Source organism: Nerophis ophidion, linkage group LG20, assembly GCF_033978795.1.
Source record: "Nerophis ophidion isolate RoL-2023_Sa linkage group LG20, RoL_Noph_v1.0, whole genome shotgun sequence".
NCBI lineage: Eukaryota > Metazoa > Chordata > Actinopteri > Syngnathiformes > Syngnathidae > Nerophis > Nerophis ophidion.
This window is the reverse complement of record NC_084630.1, coordinates 6,058,365-6,080,084: the sequence shown is the minus strand read 5'-3', so window position 1 is coordinate 6,080,084 and position 21,720 is coordinate 6,058,365. Positions and strand designations below refer to the sequence as shown.

Sequence of the window (21,720 nt, the reverse complement as noted above, 5' to 3'; positions counted from 1 at the left end):
TGAAAGAAGGAGGCACCAGTTTGACTCCAGGGTACAGAGAAGATAGGTAATGTGCAGGTAAAGATATGTTTTTTGGGTGATGGCAGGAAGCACCAGCATGTATGGGTGAAAGAAAGAAGCACCAGTGTGACCCCAGAATGCAGGGAAGGTAGGTAATGTGCAGGTAAAGATATGTTGAATGGGTAAAGGCAGGAAACACCAGCAAAGGTCGAACCCGTCCATCGCTGCTTGCAGCTTTAATTTACTGTTATATTTTCATTCTCACTGTTGCTTTTTATTTTTATTCTTATTGTAATATTTTTCTATTTTTTTTCCATTCATACCCCCATTATTTACTTTTTACTTTTCAAATTCGAGCTCAACTCTGTACACTGCTGCTGGAATTTTAATTCTCCTGAGGGAACTCTCCTGAAGGAGTCAATAAAGTACTATCTATCTATCGACGGCCAAGTAATACAAACACACGCTACGTTTTTTTTTTTTTAAATCACATCCACGGGAGCCTGCATTCTCGTTGTCTCTCCTTCGGCTTCGGCAGCTTCATGTTGTCATTGCAAGCCACTGTGATTTTTTTTAAAAACACAGGCTTGTTTACACTGACACCACAGGTGGGCAGTGTTCAGAGTTGTGCAATACGCTAATAAAAGTGTGATTTTCACACGTTTTTTGATTGATTGATTGAAACTTTTATTAGTAGATTGCACAGTACAGTACATATTCCGTACAATTGACCACTAAATGGTAACACCCCAATAAGTTTTTCAACTTGTTTAAGTCGGGGTTCACGTTAATCAATTCATGGTACAAATATATACTATCAGCCAAATATATACACACAGGTTAATCTTCATAGTATATACGTTGAATTATTTACATTATTTACAATCCGGGGAGTGGGATGAGGAGCTTTGGTTGATATCAGCACTTCAGTCATCAACAATTGCATCAACAGAGAAATGTGGACATTGAAACAGTGTAGGTCTTACTTAGTAGGATATGTACAGCCAGCAGAGAACATGGTGAGTTCACATAGCATAAGAACAAGTATATACATTTGATTATTTACATTAGGTTATTTACAATCCGGGGAGATGGGATGTGAATGGAGGAGGGTGAAGTGAAGTGAAGTGAATTATATTTATATAGCGCTTTTCTCTAGTGACTCAAAGCGCTTTACATAGTGAAACCCAATATCTAAGTTACATTTAAACGAGTGTGGGTGGCACTGGGAGCAGGTGGGTAAAGTGTCTTGCCCAAGGACACAACGGCATTGACTAGGATGGCGGAAGTGGGAATCGAACCTGCAACCCTCAAGTTGCTGGCACGGCCGCTCTACCAACCGAGCAAAACCGCTCCAGTATTAGTAAAGGGTTGAAGTTGCCTGGAGGTGTTGTTTTAGAGCGGTTTTGAAGGAATATAGAGATGCACTTACTTTTACACCTGTTGGGAGTGTATTCCACATTGATGTGGCATAGAAAGAGAATGAGTTAAGAACTTTGTTTGATCAAAATCTGGGTTTAACGTAAGTTCAGATACCGTTGTAGTAAAATGTGTGCCAGAAAATGTCAGCTAAATCATGAAATACATTTAATGTGCGATAACTCTGAGCTCCTTTGCTTTTTTCAGGTTATCTGATGGTCCACTTTGTTCACTTCCTGGTTGCACTGTTGTTGGTGTATGTGATTGTAATTCCAATACAACACGGGAAAGTTCTGACCATGCTGGCCAACTTGGGGACCCTAATGTAAGCCTTTGTTTGTGTGTCAACTGACGATATGGCAACATGAATAGGTTGATGTGTCTCTTCATTTATATTCATGTCTTTCTCTAGTCTAACCATCGGTCTTGTGATTGCCATGGTGATTCTTCAGATAGTCCTGGTCCAGATTTTTTTCCTTCAGGACAAACTGTCTTCGACTGATAAACACAAACCACTGGCTCTCAACAACAGGTAGGTTTCCATATTTTAATATTGCAAGTTCACAGAGCTGAAAATCTATTGTGGCGTCCCTCAGGGATCAATACTTGGACCAAAATGTTTCAATCTCTAAATAAATGACATTCGTAAAGTTACATAGGACTTAAAGTTAGTATTATCTGCAGATGATACTACTGCATTGTGTTCAGGAGAGAACACACAGAAGCTAATACAAATAATAACAGAAGAAATGAACAAATTAAAAAGATGTTTTGGCAAAAACAGACTATCTTTGAATCTCAGCAAAAGTAAAATAACGCTATTTGATCGCAGTAGAAAAGAAAGTCAAATACAAATAGACGTAGACATTGAAAGGGTAAAAGAAAACACATTCTTAGGTGTAATAATAGATGATAAAATGAATTGGAAATTGTCAGGGTCAAATACCATGAAACATTATAAAGACACAAAAACAGAGAATAGAAGACAAACCAGTGATTGATTTTCTCATACGAGGAGAATGACCTGGAGCAAGTTGTCAGATACAGGCTCCTAATTCTCTCTGAAACCTTTTTCCCACTCTCCTCACCTTTTAATTCATTCGGGGTGCCACATGCAAATACAGAGGATACAGTAACTTCCTGCCATCTGTCCGATTTGAAGTCCCAGTGGAGTTTTACGAGCATTCTTCTTGGTAGACAACCTTTTGTCTTCTTGTCAATAACACAATGTAATACAGTTTTTGGTGATAATTTAGAAACAATTATTCTAACAGAAATCCCATGTAAATAATATACAACATATAGTAGCAAGAAACACATCAATAATGAATAAAGCAAAACATGTTCTAGACCAGCGATAGGGAACCTATGGCTCTAGAGCCAGATGTGGCTCTTTTGATGACTGCATCTGGCTCTCAGATAAATCTTAGCTGACATTATTTAACACGATAAGTAATGACTAATTCCGCTGGTAATCACAGTGCTAAAAATAATGTTCAAAATATAAAAAAATCTCATACATTTTAATCCAATCCTCTGTTTTCTACCGCACTTGTTCAATAAGTGGCATTAATGGTAAGAAGTATTTTATTTATTATTGGTTAGCTTCAGAATAACAATGTTATTAAAAAGAATAAGAGACTTATTATACTCTAAAAATGTTGGTCTTACTTTAAAATGCACACATTTAATTGTATTCAGTGTTAAAAAATATTACATGGCTCTCACGGAAATACATTTTAAAATATTTGGCTTTTATGGCTCTTTCAGCCAAAAAGGTTCCCAACCCCTGTTCTAGACCAAAAATCACTTTATATTCTTTACTGCTTGCTAGTGTTACCATATCTGAATTATTGTGTAGAAATGTGCACTTCATTCACTAACTGTTGTGAGACTTGGTTGGCATAGCGATGCCGGATTTGTTCTTCCGTGGATGCGTCGGGCAAGAACACAGCGAATGGTGAGAAAATAAAGATTTATTTAACTAATAAAACAGGCTAGAACAAAAACACTGGTGCTAGGCAGATAAGGCAAACAAATGGCATTAGCATGGGAGCTAGGGAAACGAACAGAAACACTACACATGGCACAAAGGCACAAAAAAGCAAAAAAAAGCTACTAGCATGAGAGCTAGGGAAAAACTAGGCGTAGCGTGAAAGCTAGCGAGAGGAAAACAATGAATAGCAGTCGTCACTTGTTGCGTGTAAGCAAATTAGGAACCGAGGACGAAATAACAAAAGGGGCCGGCTTGAATAATCAATCAATCAATCAATGTTTACTTATATAGCCCTAAATCACTAGTGTCTCAAAGGGCTGCACAAACCACCACGACATCCTCGGTAGGCCCACATAAGGGCAAGGAAAACTCACACCCAGTGGGACATCGGTGACAATAATGATCCAGTGGGACGTCTGTGACAATAATGATTATGAGAACCTTAGAGAGGAGGAAAGCAATGGATGTCGAGCGGGTCTAACATGATACTGTGAAAGTTCAATCCACAATGGATCCAACACAGTCGCGAGAGTTCAGTCCAAAGCGGGTCCAACTCAGCAGCGAGAGTCCCGTTCACAGCGGAGCCAGCAGGAAACCATCCCAAGCGGAGGCGGCTCAGCAGCGCAGAGATGTCGAGGCGGATCAGCAGCGCAGAGATGTCCCCAGCCGATACACAGGCAAGCAGTACATGGCCACCGGATCGGACCGGACCCCCTCCACAGGGGAGAGTGGGACATAGAAGAAAAAGAAAAGAAACAGCAGATCAACTGGTCTAAAAAGGGAGTCTATTTAAAGGCTACAGTATACAAATGAGTTTTAAGGTGAGACTTAAATGCTTCTACTGAGGTGGCATCTCGAACTGTTACCGGGAGGGCATTCCAGAGTACTGGAGCCCGAACGGAAAACGCTCTATAGCCCGCAGACTTTTTTTGGGCTTTGGGAATCACTAACAAGCCGGAGTCCTTTGAACGCAGATGGCAGATTGACACATGGTACAATACAATCGGCAAGATAGGATGGAGCTAGACCGTGTAGTATTTTATACGTAAGTAGTAAAACCTTAAAGTCACATCTTAAGTGCACAGGAAGCCAGTGCAGGTGAGCCAGTACAGGCGTAATGTGATCAAACTTTCTTGTTCTTGTCAAAAGTCTAGCAGCCGCATTTTGTACCAGCTGTAATCTTTTAATGCTAGACATGGGGAGACCCGAAAATAATACGTTACAGTAGTCGAGGCGAGACGTAACAAACGCATGGATAATGATCTCAGCGTCTTTAGTGGACAGAATGGAGCGAATTTTAGCGATATTACGGAGATGAAAGAAGGCCGTTTTAGTAACGCTTTTAATGTGTGCCTCAAAGGAGAGAGTTGGGTCGAAGATAATACCCAGATTCTTTACCGTGTTGCCTTGTTTAATTGTTTGGTTGTCAAATGTTAAAGTTGTATTATTAAATAGAGTTCGGTGTCTAGCAGGACCGATAATCAGCATTTCCGTTTTTTTGGCGTTGAGTTGCAAAAAGTTAGCGGACATCCATTGTTTAATTTCATTAAGACACACCTCCAGCTGACTACAATCCGGCGTGTTGGTCAGCTTTAGGGGCATGTAGAGTTGGGTGTCATCAGCATAACAGTGAAAGCTAACACCGTATTTGCGTATGATGTCACCTAGCGGCAGCATGTAGATGCTGAAGAGTGCAGGGCCAAGGACCGAACCCTGGGGAACTCCACACGTTACCTTAACGTAGTCCGAGGTCACATTGTTATGGGAGACACACTGCATCCTATCAGTAAGATAAGAGTTAAACCAAGACAGGGCTAAGTCTGACATACCAATTCGTGTTTTGATACGTTCTAATAAAATATTATGATCGACGGTATCGAAAGCAGCGCTAAGATCGAGGAGCAGCAACATAGATGACGCATCAGAATCCATCGTTAGCAATAGATCATTAGTCATTTTTGCGAGGGCTGTCTCCGTCGAGTGATTTGCCCTGAAACCGGATTGAAAGGTTTCACATAGGCAGTCATCAAGAGGAACAGGTGTGCGTGGAAATCAAGGGGCAGGTGAAAACTAATGAGCAACCATGGTAACAGACTAAACACAGGAAATAAGGAGGTCAAACTACAAAATGTGATATAAAAAATTAACAAAGCAACAATATGGTATGATCTGGGCATCGGATCATAACAACTGTGTTACAAAAAAGATCAATTTGAATAATCTATAGTTTTGGATATAGAGGACATACAAACCCTTTATTTATTAAATCATCATTTACTGAAATTCAACGATTTGGTACATTTGCAAAGAGTTAAAGTTATGTATAAAGCAAACTATAACCTGCTACCCAAGAATGTACAACAATTCTTCTCAACATAAGAGGAGAAATATAACCTTAGAGGAAAATCTAATGTAAAATATTTGTATTCTCTTACAACACTTAAAACCTTTAGTATATCAGTATGTGGAATGAAATTATAATAATAATAATAATAATGGATTAGATTTTTATTGCGCTTTTCTATTGTTAGATACTCAAAGCGCTCACAGAGAAGTGGGGACTCATCATTCATTCACACCTGGTGGTGGTAAGCTACATCTGTAGCCACAACTGCCCTGGGGTAGACTGACAGTTTGCGCCAACGGCCTCTCCGACCACCACCAATCTTTCATCCATTATTCAGTCACCAGTGTGAGCTGCACCGGGGGCAAGGGTGAAGTGTCCTGCCCAAGGGCACAACGGCAGCGATTTGGATGTCAATAGGTGGGAAGCGAACCTGCAACTCTCAGGTTTCTGGCACGGCCGCTCTACCTTCTACGCCATGCCGCCCCGAATTATGGAATGGATTAAACAAAGACATCAAACAAAGCACCAATATGATTCGGTTTAGAGACTGTTCAAACTACAAGTGTTTACAAAGTACACAGAACCAAGACAATTTGTGTATTCAATATTTGTTTTCTTACTATGGTATAGTATCTCTTTATTATTTATTTGTTCACTGTTCTGTTACTTAGAACAGGGAAATTGGATAAAATTACCATGGTATGAAAAGGGGTAGGATTAAATAAGCTCTGCTTCTTCCTACTCCTTTTCGGCCGTGCTGTAATGTAACAACTGGAAATGTGTGATGCATTACATTGGATCATATGCATCTTCGAAATAAACTAAAATTGAACAAGTACAATATGCGAAGGATAAATATGACAACAACAATGTATCCCACTGGATTTGCTCAAGTAGTCCGACAAGTGGATACAAGTGTTCAGTAGATCCCTGCCAATTTGAGACTCAGCTGTAAATGCAGCAGAGGGTGCTGTCTCACAAGTTTATTTACTCAACAGTTACCAGCAGGAACTCCGGCTTCCTCCCATCTCCAAAAGACATGCACTTTTGGATAGGCCGATTGGCAACACTAAGTTGGACCTTGTGTGTGAATTTTGTTTGTGATGAGGCTCCAACTTGTCCAGAGAATACGATGCCTTCCGCCCGAGTGGAGCTGGGATAGGCTCCAGCCCACAGGACTGTCAAACCCATTTTAGCTCAGGGGCCTCATGAAGGAAAATCTGTGCACACGTGGGTCGGACTGGGTTTGTGGCATTAAAAGTAAAAAACAAAGACAACTTCAGATTGTTTTCTTTGTCTTACTTTTGTTAAAAAATAGAACAAACACATTCTGAAAATATGACAATAAAAAAATACCAGCTGTGGTAAAGTTTAGATCCATGAAGGAAAGAAGAAAGTGAATGAATGTTTATAACTGAATACATTTACATATGCATAAAGATTTGTTTTTCTTTTGTATTATTATTTTTTAATGAATTAAGTAAAGTTTATGACAAACTTTTTCCAAAACACAATATAGAATGTGAGATATAACTAGTGTTGTCCCGATACCAATATTTTGGTACCGGTACCTAAATTATTTCGATACTTTTCGATACTTCTCTGTACTTTTCTAAACAAAGGGGGCCACAAAAAATCGCATTATTCGCTTTATTTTAACAAAAAATCTGAGGGTACATTAAACATACGTTTCTTCTTGCAACTTTGTCCTTAAACAAAATAGTGAACATACAAGACAACTTGTCTTTTAGTAGTAAGTAAGCAAACAAAGCCTCTGACATATGCAGTAACATTTTGTGTCATTTATCATTCTATTATTTTGTCAAAATTATCAAGGACAAGTGATAGAAAATGAATTATTAATCTACTTGTTCGTTTACTGGTAATATCTGCTTAACATGTTCTATCTACACTTATGTTAAAATGTAATAATCACTTTCACTTCTGTTGTTTAATACTTTCCATTAGTTTTGGATGATACCAAAAATGTGGGTATCAATCCGATACCAAGTAGTTACAGGATCATACATTGGTTATATTCAAATTACTCATGTGTCCAGGGTCATATTTCCTGAGTTTGTAAACATAATATACATTTAGAAAAAACGAAAGAAGATGTTGTGATGCCAAAAAATATCAACGTACACTCAAAAAAATGACTCATTTGATGAACTCAATTAAAATGAGGGCAGGATTTCTATCCAACAAATACATGTTGCCCCAACTCAAAATTAGTACATTCTCACAACACAATAAAAATGAGATAGTCCAACTAATTTTTAGCAAATAAAGCCAAAATGAAATTATTGCAATAACTAAACAAAATTGATTTACATTTGTAAGACTAATTTTTAACAAATACAGCTAAAATGAAATTATTTGGGTTACTAAGCAAAATTGATTTATATGTGCCCAACTCAAAATTTATTGGAAATTCAGCAAGCTAAAAATCACCCTTGATCCCATAAAACACATCAGACAAAACCTGGTTGGTATTTTTAATGGAGAATAATCCTTAATTCAACAATCTTGAATATAACACCACAGGATGTCAAAGTTACTTGAAAACACAAACCAAAATGTTGAGTTTCAGTGAAAACAAAACATCTAGAAGTCAATTTTACATAAAGACCAATGTCAGTTTTGCGTACCAACACAGACTTATAACTTAGTGTTATATTAACAAATATGTCAAATTGACTTGATAGAAAGCCCAGATATAAAACACCAAGAAACAGTTTTACCTTTTCTTAAATAACTCGAGGAAAACTTTACGAGAAACGGTTCTCCAAAATAGCTTAAAGTGGTGTAAAATTAACACTCAATGCCACAAAGGAAACTGCAAAAACACATTTGAGTCCTGCACAAGTGTGCTAATGCAGCCATTAACCTCAATGTACTAGAGCAGTGGTCCCCAACCACCGGGCCGCAGAAGAATTTTTTATTAATTTTTATTAAAAAAAATAAAAAAAATATATATATATATATATTAGGGCTGGGCAACGATTAAAAATTTTAATCGAAGTTAATTGCACTATTCCTCCAGTTAATCGCGATTAACTGCACTAATGAATTCAAAAGTAGTGTGTAGTGCACCTTTATTGGATTATTCTCCCACATGAACAAAAGCGCCAAAATATTTGTTGTGCAAACACAATTTAAATCAGTCCTTGTTAAACAGTAGCAGTTAAACAGCATATTTTATGAAAATCAACTAAAAAAATGTAAATACAAACATTTAAGCTTATTGCCACTGCCAGGGTATTTAAGTTATCCTGTTTGTTATGGAAAATAAATATAATCTACATACAAATCTCTGAGCCACAATCATAACATCTGAACAGGCAATTTCTGAGGTAACAGCAGAAACATTTTTTTCATCAGGGATCTTATGTTTAAAAAACCTATATTATAGGTAGTGGGCTGTTTTAGGGAATTTTTGATCAAATTATCCATAGTAGCAATATTAATAATGTTGTGTTTATTCTGCGTAGTGCACTTAAGATAATTATGACCATATCTAGGAATTGATATGATGGGAATTTTCCGAATGTTTGCTTGGTGCTTTGATAAACTGAACGCATCATATACATGGTACTATATTGTGATGTTATGAGCCAGGGAAAAAAAGAACTACCCTACCCAGCATGCAACAGGAGTGACGAGCATGCGCGGTAGCCCGGTATAGGTTGTGTGTCGCCATGACGGCATCTTGTATGTTGTGATATGCACGCTCTGAAAGCAAACGTTAAGAACTCAGCCAACACTCCTGGTCTGCATTATTCATAAATAGACAGACAACACATATACTCCACTGCTTCACAGGCCGCTGGATGTAGCCGGCAAAGTATTCCCATGCTAGCTAGCCGGTCTAGCAAGCAAGCGTCATTCAGTCCAAAACGGCCCGATCTATCCACATTCAGAATTGTCTGGCGGTCGTAAGTGATCCCGGAGTGACCACGCTGTAAGCCAGCCATGAAATTTGCACAATTGTCCGGTATTTTTGCCAAATGTTCCATCTTTACCAAGAGCCCCGCGACGCCGAAGCCCTTCCGGGCGATGCCATTTTTTTAAGAAAAGGCGTTAACAAAATAAAAGCATGTAAACAACATACGCAAATGTGCGATAAAATAATTGTCGGCGTTAATAGATTGATGAGTTAACTCGTAATTAACGCATTAATTTGCCCACCCCTAATATATATATATATATATATATATATATATATATATATATATATATATATATATATATATATATGTATATATTTTTTTATTTTTATTTTTTAAATTAAATCAACATAAAAAACACAATATACACTTAAAATTAGTACACCAACCACAAAAACCTCCCTTTTTCATGACAAAAGCGTCCCTTTTTCATGACAACGAAAAAAAAATAAAAAAATGCACTTTTTTGTATTGGATGTTTATCTTTATTTTTGCCCATTTTAAAGCAAAATAAACAATACTTTTACATTTGAAATGCTTATACCATTGCAGAATAATAATTAATCTATAGATTAATCGGAAAAAAATTATCTATAGATTAATCGATAGAAAAATAATGGTTAGCTGCAGCCTTAACTCACTGACCATCTGTAACCTAGAATCTACATTTACTGCTTAATAGACAGCTTTACTGAAGGAGATAGGGTGTAAAAGGCAGAGACCGGCGGAGATGATGGAGTTCAACAAAACAGGGCAATCACAACATCAACCGGATCTGGTTTCTGAACTTCAACCAGATCCGTGTGCGTTGTGTGTCTGCTCCTGTCCTTCAAGACCACTTCCACCACCGGCAGCGGTCTCCCTCCGCGTCAACGAGAGCACAGCCGGTCTGCTGGTGTGCCGGGACAAATGAATTCTCGCGATAACAAAAAAGATTCACTCGCGAGATAATACTCTGTATGAGGTATAAAACACTATATAATATTTATAAACACATATTTAATGCGGCTGCTAGACTTTTGACAAGAACAAGTAAGTTTGATCACATTACGCCTGTACTGGCTCACCTGCACTGGCTTCCTGTGCACTTAAGATGTGACTTTAAGGTTTTACTACTTACGTATAAAATACTACACGGTCTAGCTCCAGCCTATCTCGCCGATTGTATTGTACCATATGTCCCGGCAAGAAATCTGCGTTCAAAGGACTCCGGCTTATTAGTGAGTCCCAAAGCCCAAAAAAAAGTCTGCGGGCTATAGAGCGTTTTCATTTCGGGCTCCAGTACTCTGGAATGCCCTCCCGGTAACAGTTTGAGATGCTACCTCAGTAGAAGCATTTAAGTCTCATCTTAAAACTCATTTGTATACTCTAGCCTTTAAATAGACTCCCTTTTTAGACCAGTTGATCTGCCGGTTTTTTTTTCTTTTTCTCCTACGTCCCACTCTCCCTTGTGGAGGGGGTCCGGTCCGATCCGGTGGCCATGTACTGCTCGCCTGTGTATCGGCTGGGGACATCTCTGCGCTTGGGATGGTTTCCTGCTGGCTCCACTGTGAGCGGGACTCTCGCTGCTGTGTTGGATCCGCTTTGGACTGGACTCTTGCGACTGTGTTGGATCCATTGTGGATTGAACTTTCACAATATCATGTTAGACCTGCTCGACATCCATTGCTTTCATCCTCTCCAAGGTTCTCATAGTCATCATTGTCACCGACGTCCCACTGGGTGTGAGTTTTCCTTGCCCTTATGTGGGCCTACCGAGGATGTGGTAGTGGTTTGTGCAGCCCTTTGAGACACATTAGTGATTTAGGGCTATATAAGTAAACATTGATTGATTAATTTAAACACACATGCAGGCAGTTTCCGGACAGCCGGAGCTGACAAGCAGCGCAGTGGAGCTGGTGGAAGCACACACATTGAACAAAGTCAAACTACACGGGCAGACATTGCATGCATCTATGTCCGACTGTCGCGTCAATAATCTTCCATGCTCACGCTGCTCCTGACTTATGTAATAGTGAGGGAAAGTTCCTTCACCTCACAACCATCTTGCAGTTTTCCGACTGCCGTGTTCATGTGTGGACTATTAAAATAATGCCCATTCTGGAAGTTACCAAGCTAGCATGCAAAGTCGGACTTTAAAAGTAAAGTTCCCGCCCCATAAACAATTCACCAAATGTGGTGTAAAGCACTGAATACACCAGCGGTACAGTCTACAGTACTACAGATTTATATGTATGTATAAAAAAAAAAGAATACTTACCAAAGACCGAGCTCCAACCTGCTTCCCGGTTTTTGCTGATGCAGTGCACTCCCGCCAGAAGACATTATGCTAATGAGTAATGCCCACGAAGATGATATGCGCATGCTCCGAGTTCAGAACCCCTTTTTTTTGCGTTGATCTACATCAAATCAATCCCATTGGATCAATTATGAGAAATTTCATGTTTCACTGACTAAATCAATCAATCAATCAATCAATGTTTACTTATATAGCCCTAAATCAATAGTGTCTCAAAGGGCTGCACAGACCACCACGACATCCTCGGTAGGCCCACATAAGGGCAAGGAAAACTCACACCCAGTGGGACGTCGGTGACAATGATGACTATGAGAACCTTGGAGAGGAGGAAAGCAATGGATGTCGAGCGGGTCTAACATGATACTGTGAAAGTTCAATCCATAATGGATCCAACACAGTCGCGAGAGTCCAGTCCAAAGCGGATCCAACACAGCAGCGAAAGTCCCGTTCACAGCGGAGCCAGCAGGAAACCATCCCAAGCGGAGGCGGATCAGCAGCGCAGAGATGTCCCCAGCCGATACACAGGCGAGCAGTACATGGCCACCGGATATATATATGTGTGTATATTTTAAAAGTAGATATTTTTGAATAAATTCAACAATACTTAAATGTGTCACATCTGAGAAGGGCTTGAATCATTTTTTTGAGTGTAATCGTAGTAGAATTGACTACATACACTACTTTACTTGGTATCTTTACAGCGGATGTTGGGGGTGGATGCACCAGTGGGGTTTGTCTACGGTGGGGTGGGAGTGGCGGACTGGTACTTTTCAGAGGCAGTATAGTACGGAATATGATTCCCTCCCGGTAACAGTTTGAGATGCTACCTCAGTAGAAGCATTTAAGTCTCACCTTAAAACTCATCTGTATACTCTAGCCTTTAAATAGACCTCCTTTTTAGACCAGTTGATCTGCCGCTTCTTTTCTTTCTCCTATGTCCCCCCCTCCCTTGTGGAGGGGGTCCGGTCCGATTATCATGGGTGAAGTACTGGCTGTCCAGAGTCGAGACCCAGGATGGACCGCTCGCCTGTATCGATTGGGGACATCTCTACGCTGCTGATCCGCCTCCGCTTGAGATGGTCTCCTGTGGACGGGACTCTCACTGCTGTCTTGGATCCGCTTTGAACTGAACTCTCGCGGCTGTGTTGGAGCCACTATGGATTGAACTTTCACAGTATCATGTTAGACCCGCTCGACATCCATTGCTTTCGGTCCCCTAGAAGGGGGGGCGGGGGGGGGGGGGGGGGGGGGGGGTTGCCCAGATCTGAGGTCCTCTCCAAGGTTTCTCATAGTCAGCATTGTCACTGGCGTCCCACTGGATGTGAATTCTCCCTGCCCACTGGGTGTGAGTTTTCCTTGCCCTTTTGTGGGTTCTTCCGAGGATGTTGTAGTCGTAATGATTTGTGCAGTCCTTTGAGACATTTGTGATTTGGGGCTATATAAATAAACATTGATTGATGATTGATTAGTATCGGGGTTACTATACTAATACTGGTATACCTTACAACCCTAATGCAGACATTTATCATTTGCTTTCAAAACGGCTTCACGGTGGCAGAGGGGTTAGTGCGTCTGTTTCACAATACGAAGGTCCTGCAGTCCTGGGTTTAATCCCAGACTCGGGATCTTTCTGTGTGGAGTTTGCATGTTCTCCCCGTGAATGCGTGGGTTCCCTCCGGGTACCCCGGCTTCCTCCCACTTCCAAAGACATGCACCTGGGGATAGGTTGATTGGCAACACTAAATTGGCCCTAGTGTGTGAATGTGAGTGTGAATGTTGTCTGTCTATCTGTGTTGGCCCTGCGATGAGGTGGCGACTTGTCCAGGGTGTACACCACTATCCGCCCGATTGTAGCTGAGATAAGCGCCAGCGCCCCCCGCGACCGCAAAAAGGAATATGCGGTAGAAAATGGATGGATGATTACAAAGCTATTACAAAAAAGTGGGACCCCAGAAATTTACTGTGGTTCCCCTTTTTTTAGACTTGATGGGGTCCCAGGGACCCCATTTTGAAAATTCCTAGTGCCAACACTGATGGAGTATCGGTGCGTGCAAAACAGCAGCAGGCAGCTGTGGCCTGTGGGCCTGTTCTTATACTAATCAAATATTATCCCGGGGGCCATAGATAATTCTGACATCCCTGCCCTAGAGGGACAAGTGGTAGAAAATGGATGGATGGAAGATACTTTGATACGACTTGATGCACACTTTTGTAATTAGGATATTAGGGTATCAGAGTACCAAACACGGGCTTTTTCAGTGTTTTTTTTTTTTATGCGTGCAACCATTATTTTTGCTGGTTTCAGGGGTCTTTTAACGTGACACCTGCTAATAACCTTGATCTACTGTAAATTAAAGTAATTTGAAATCCAATTAACCACTCCCTTTCACTCTTAGGAAAGCATTCCACTGCTTCAACTACTTCTTTTTTTTCTACAACGTGATCTTGGGTATGAGCACCTGCATCATGAGGCTGCTCATCAGCATTGTGCTGGGAACATGGCTGGTGTCCCGCATTGACCGGACAATTATGCAGAGAGGATATGAAACTATGGATGCAGGTAAATGTACCATTATTACCACTTGACATATGGCAGACAACCATACTGACCGCAATGGTCAGCTAAAAACTTTGGAGATAAACATTTTTGCATCAAATTCATGCTGCTGTTGAATAGAGTAATTTGGACCACTGTAAACACATTGGCAGATCCTTGCATTGACATTTCAACCTTGCTAGCAAACTGGGGTTCAAACATGTGATCCTCACCTTTTTAGCAGTTACACATGTTTTTGCATTGTGATTTATGTAACTAAGGCGTTGTTGTAGCTTGTTAACAGTTTACTCCAGATGCTGTCATTGGAATACAATAGAATAATAGTCTGTATTGTCACTGATCAGCAGGTGAACAACAAAAACTATGATGTAGCCATTTGTAAATTTGTTCAACTTCTTTAACGTAACTTGGAGTGTTCCTCAAGGTTCCATTTTAGATTTTTGAAAATTAATGATACATTTATAATTGGAATAAAAAATAAATGTGATTCAGATGTGAATGGATTTTTTGAACACCCCTGGTTATTATGTCCTATATTACAATTTGTTTGGGGGGAAAAAAAGGAATATACTGAATGAATATGCTTGTCACCTTGACTAATAATTTAAAAGTTTAGTTATCCATCAATTTGTATGTATAAAAATCTAATAATCAAATTCATAGGCCAGTGGTTCTCAAACTTTTTTCGCCAAATACCACCTCGGAAAACACTTGGCTCTCCAAGTACCACCTTAATGACCAACATTAAAATACAATAGCATAGTGGGTCTAAGTATTCATTAAAAACAAGGCAGAGGTTTTATTCAACAAGTATACTTAACATGTTTGGCCACTGTAACATTACACACAATGCACCAACATCAGCAAAAGTGGTACTCCATATACAGTACACATTTCCAGGCTGCTTTGGCACACCACATTTTGAGAATCACTGGCATAAGAAATTGTGTAAAAATATAATGAGGCAATTATACATTTACAAACCTCGTTTCCTTATGAGTTGGGAAATTGTGTTAGATGTAAATAAAAACAGAATACATTGATTTGCAAATCATTTTCAACCCATATTCAATTGAATGCACTACAAAGGCAAGATATTTGATGTTCAAACTCATAAACTTTAGTGTTTTCTTGCAAATAATAATTAACTTAAAATATCATGGCTGCAACACGTGCCAAAGTAGTTGGGAAAGGGCATGTTCACCACTGTGTTACATCACCTTTTCTCTTAACAACACTCAATAAACGCTTGGGAACTGAGGAAACTAATTGTTGAGGCTTTGAAAGTGGAATTCTTTCCCATTCTTGTTTTATGTAGAGCTTCAGTCGTTCAACAGTCCGGGGTCTCCACTGTCGTATTTTACGCTTCATAATGCGCCACACATTTTCGATGGGAGACGGGTCTGGACTGCAGGCAGGCCAGGAAAGTACACGCACTCTTTTTTTTATGAAGCCACGCTGTTGTAACAGGTGTCGAATGAGGCTTGGCATTGTCTTGCTGAAATAAGCAGGGGCGTCCATGAAAAAGATGGCGCTTAGATGGCATATGTTGTTCCAAAACCTGTATGTACCTTTCAACATTAATGGTCCCTTCACAGATGTGTAAGTTACCCATGCCTTGGGCACTAATGCACCCCCATACCATCACAGATGCTGGCTTTTGAACTTTGCGTCGATAACAGTCTGGATGGTTCGCTTCCACTTTGATCCGGATGACACGATGGCGAATATTTCCAAAAACAATTTGAAATGTGGACTCGTCAGACCACAGAACACTTTTCCACTTTGCATCAGCCCATTTCAGATGATCTCGGGCCCAGAGAAGCCGACAGCGTTTCTGGATGTTGTTGATAAATGGCTTTCGCTTTGCATAGTGGAGCTTTAACTTGCACTTACAGATGTAACGACAAACTGTATTTAGTGACAGTGGTATTCTGAAGTGTTCCTGAGCCCATGTGGTGATATCCTTTAGAGGTTGATGTCGGTTTTTGACACAGTGCCGTCTGAGGGATCGAATGTCACGGTCATTCAATGTTGGTTTCCGCCCATGCCGCTTAAGTGGAGAGATTTCTCCAGATTCTCTGAACCTTTTGATGATATTATGGACAGTAGATGTTGAAATCCCTAAATTTCTTGCAATTGCACTTTGACAAACGTTGTTCTTAAACTGTTTGACTATTTGCTCATGCAGTTGTGGACAAAAGGGTGTACCTTGCCCCATCCTTTCTTGTGAAAGACTGAGCATTTTTGGGAAGCTGTTTTTGTACCCAATCATGGCACCCACCTGTTCCCAATTAGCCTGCACACCTGTTGGATGTTTTATATAAATATTTGATGAGTATTCCTCAACTTTATCAGTATTTATTGCCACCTTTCCCAACTTTTTTGTCACATGTTGCTGGCATCAAATTCTAAAGTTAAAGATTATTTGTAAAAAAAAAAAAAAAAAAGATTATCAGTTTGAACATCAAATATGTTGTCTTTGTCGCATATTCAACTGAATATGGGTTGAAAATGATTTGCAAATCATTGTATTCCGTTTATATTTACATCTAACACAATTTCCCCAACTCATATGGAAACTGGGTTTGTAAGTGTTATAATGAAAGCAAAACATGATGTAAGTGTCCATATTAGCTATATTAGCCTACTATCAAAGGCTGACGCAAATTTTCGTTGACACAGATGTTGTGTTTAAATTTTTATTCTACACATTTTTGCAACATTGGAGAACATTAGTAAAATTGAGGCTTCTCGCAGGATGAGATAACTTCTGGAAATTACTGGCTCAGAACGGCGAAAGGTATAGATGTGTGTGTCCAAGTTTAAGGAAACGGCAGGCTGTCTTCTTCTAATGGATTTATTACAATAACGTTTGCTGTGGTCTGGAACAACATGACGCACAAACAAATATGAGAAATGCAGCCAATATCACATACAGTTAATGTATCATGAGACATGAAAATATAAATTAAATACACAGAGGACATAAGTAAAGGAAATTAAATGAGCTCAAATATACCCACAAACCAGACATAATGATGCAATATGTACATACAGCTTGCCTAATTAGCATGTTTGCATTGGTTAGCTTGCACTCATCGATTGACCAAATATGCCTGAGAAGAACTCCAGCATTTCAATAAAATCAACAAAGCTCACCTTTGTGCATTCACGCACAGCATAAAATGTTTGGTGGACAAAATGGGTCAGAGAAGGACTGGCATAAAACACGTTTTTCTGTGGCAGCATCGGAGAAAGTTGTACATCTAAAAACTATGATGAGTTCAGGGGTCGCTGAAATTAGTAGGACTAAACGGTGCTGGCCAAATACTCTCTCCAGTGAAGCATGTATACCATAAACAGTGGGGTTTCTAACAATTAGGAAGGTTTGTGTCATGTTTGTTCTACGGAAAATATATTAAAACAAAAATATTTATTTTTATTCATCTTTTTCCATTCTCACACATCTCTGAAAGAGGTCCAGGGAGCCACTAGGGTGGCGCTAAAGAGCCACACGCTGACCCCTGCTTTAGACACTCAAAACGCTTTACATAATTAAACTTATTATCTACACCTTTAAGCAACATTTAAACCAGCGTGGGTGCCACTGGGAGCACATTGCTTATGTTTGACTAGTGATTAAGATGTCAGAAGCGGGAATCAAGCCTGGAACCCCTCAAATCGCTAGCACGGCCACTCTACCAACCGAGCCCCGCCACCCACATGCCTTGATCTGACCTTTGGCCTACAGCAGTGGTCCCCAGCCTTTTTGTAGCTGAGGACCGGTCAACGCTTGATAATTTGTCCCGCGGCCCGGCGGGTGGATGGGATGATTCTTTTTTCTTTTCTTTTTTTTTGTCATGAAAGAGGGTGTTTTTTTGGGTTGGTGCACTAATTGTAAGTGTATCTTGTGTTTTTTATGTTGATTTAATAAAAAATAAATAAATGAAAAATTCTTCCAATCGAGCTGCAGCCCGGTGGTTTGGAACCACTGGCCCACAGTACATTTGACAACTTGATTAAGAGGTCGTTCAGTCTGAATTGGTTCCTGAAAGTCCAGAAAAGAGGATGATTTGCCGAGAAAATACTTATATCTGTTTATTTATGTACTTTTATGCTTATATCTAACAGTATTTCCTGTACTTTGCAGGTTATAGCACGTGGATCGGGATGATATTTGCAGATCACTATCACAACAATCCAGTTCTGGTGTGTTTCTGCCAAGTGCTCGTCTCCACCACTCTGGAAAAACGGACAGAATCTGCATATAATACACTCAACAACGCATCGTCTGGTGTGTATATATGCTGCATTTCCTCTATCAGTACAAACTGTGGAATAGGACTCCAACAATTAGTCGGCATTGTCGTCAATAACATTTGTCGCCGACAACTTTATTCGTGGACATTAGTCGTGACGTCGTCACTCGTCGTCACAAAATTATTTTCTTTTTGAGGAAGTTAGATTTTGTGTTTGGTTGTTTGCTTTCATTGCTGCTATTTTAACTGTTTTTAAAAAAATACATACACCAGGTTAATTGTTTTTTAAGCACACTTTTAATTGTCATTTTAATTTTTGAAACAGCTAATTGAGCAGCTACAGTATAAATACATATTTATGAATGAATTAGTCATCTTTGTTGTTCGTAAGCACAGGCCTAAAATAACTTATGTTGCATTTAGAAGTCCATGGTAATATAAGAGCCATTAAAGGCCTACTGAAATGTGATTTTCTTATTTAAACGGGGATAGCAGGACCATTCTATGTGTCATACTTGATCATATTTTTGCTGAAAGGATTTAGTAGAGAACATCCACGATAAAGTTCGCAACTTTTGGTCGCTAACAGAAAAGCCCTGCCTTTACCGGAAGTCGCAGACGATGACGTCACCCGTTGATGGCTCCTCACATATTCACATTGTTTTTAATGGGAGCCTCCAACAAAAACAGCTATTCGGACCGAGAAAACGACAATTTCCCCATTAATCTGAGCAAGGATGAAAGATTCGTGTTTGAGGATATTGATAGCGAAAGACTAGAAAAAAAAAAAAGTTAAAAAAAAAACGTGATTGCAGTGGGACAGATTCAAATGTTATTAGACACATTTACTAGGATAATTCTGGGAAATCCCTTATCTTTCTATTGTGTTGCTAGTGTTTTAGTGAGTTTAACAGTACCTGATAGTCGGAGGTGTGTGTCCACGGGTGTCTTGACACCAGTGTCTCAGGGAAGTCGACGGCAGCTTTATGGACGGCGCAAGCTCAGCTGATCTCTGGTAAGAAGCGACTTTTTAACCACAATTTTCTCACCGAAACCTGCTGGTTGACATTCGGTCGGGATCCATGTTCGCTTGACCGCTTTCTGATCCATAGTAAAGTTTCACCTCCGGGAATTTTAAACAAGGAATCACCGTGTGTTTGTGTGGCTAAAGGCTAAAGCTTCCCAACTCCATCTTTCTACTTTGACTTCTCCAATATTAAGTGAACAAATAGCAAAAGATTCAGCAACACCGATCTCCAAAATACACGGTTAAAGCAGACGACTTTTAGCTGTGTGTGTGCGCTGCGCTGATATTGCCTAACAGTCTGTGACGTCACACGTACACGTCATCATTACGCGACGTTTTCAAGAAGAAACTCCTGGGAAATTTAAAATTGCAATTATTAAACTAAAAAGGCCGTATTGGCATGTGTTGCAATGTTAATATTTCATCATTGATATATAAACTATCAGACTGCCTGGTGGGTAGTAGTGGGTTTCAGTAGGCCTTTAAATATGTGTACAATATATAATCCGTTAAGATAATAATTGACTAATCGACGATCAAAATATTTGTTAGTTGCAGCCCTACTGTGGAATCACTTGAGTCAAATACGTTGTCCTATTGTCCTATATTCAAACACAGTGTTACTGTTCACATTGTGTGTAATGTTGCAGTGGCCAAAAATATTAAATATGCTTGTTAAATAAAACATATGTCTTCTTTTCAATGAATACTTAGGCCTACTACTCTATTTTATTTTAACGTTGATCATTGTGGTGGTACTATGAGAGTACATTTTTTTCTGAAGTGGTACTTGGTGAAAAAAGTTTGAGAACCACTATATATGTAGTTATAATTGACCCTTATTTATTCTTTTATTTTATTTTATTTAATTTTTTCAGAATGTCTTGTCAACAGTCGGGCAAGGAGACACTGGGCTTTGCTTTACACCCTCCTGAGAAACCCCCATCTGATCCTGCATAGAAAGCATCACCTCTCCTTGTTGACCTCGTCACACGTGTCTCCATCTCCCCACTCGGACGCTGCAATGCGGGCTTGGGTCATGGCTTCCCAATCACAGAGCCAACAGGCACTGTCGGTGAACTTACCAGACAACACTGTGGAACAAACTCCAGATTAAAACGGCATTCATGAAGATGCATATTGTGTTAATGTTTGGACTTAGAACATAGTCAGCAATGACCCATTTATATTTATGTAAAAGTTTGTCGAGATTTTTCATGAAAATAATGCTTGGACTACCACTGCTGAGGACTGAACTAGTACAGTAATGTGCAGATCCATACTGAAATACTGATACCGCCGATACCAAATATTTATACTCTAAAATCGACTCTCAAATCGAAATATTGATACTTTTGATAATTTATTTTTTTTGCAATGGTGTACATCATAAACAGGAACAAAGTTTAAAGCAGGGGTCCCCAAACTTTTTGACTTGGGGGCCGCATTGGGTTAAAAAAATTGGGCCGTATAAATATATATATATATACATATATATATATATATATATATATATATATATATATATACACACACTCTGTATGGATATACACTGTATATACATACAGCCTATATATATTTATATATATATACATACATTATATATATATATGTATATATATATATACACATACATTATATATATATATATATACATACATTATATATATGTATATACATATATATATATATATATATATATATATACACATATATATATGTTCCGAGCGCAATGATGTCACGTTATCGATGGTAAAATGCATTTTTAGACAATATGTATTGCCTTAGCGGCTAGGGGTTCACAGAGAATAACAAGCGGTAGAAAATTAAAAAGGACAGATTTTTTTAAAAGAACGATAAAAA

At 39.3% G+C, this 21,720-nt stretch overlaps 1 protein-coding gene across 1 annotated transcript in view; it reads left to right on the top strand.

Moving 5' to 3' along the window:
- The window catches only part of LOC133538566 (stimulated by retinoic acid gene 6 protein-like), a 38,487-nt gene extending 17,166 nt beyond the window's left edge, over positions 1-21,321 (top strand). The window contains exons 14-18 of the mRNA XM_061880218.1: positions 1,627-1,744; positions 1,832-1,951; positions 14,408-14,571; positions 18,722-18,865; positions 20,736-21,321. Of these exons, the coding sequence (XP_061736202.1) occupies positions 1,627-1,744; positions 1,832-1,951; positions 14,408-14,571; positions 18,722-18,865; positions 20,736-20,974 (785 nt within the window). The 3' untranslated portion in view covers positions 20,975-21,321. The remainder of the gene's footprint in view (positions 1-1,626; positions 1,745-1,831; positions 1,952-14,407; positions 14,572-18,721; positions 18,866-20,735) is intronic.
- The last annotated feature ends 399 nt before the right edge of the window (positions 21,322-21,720 follow it).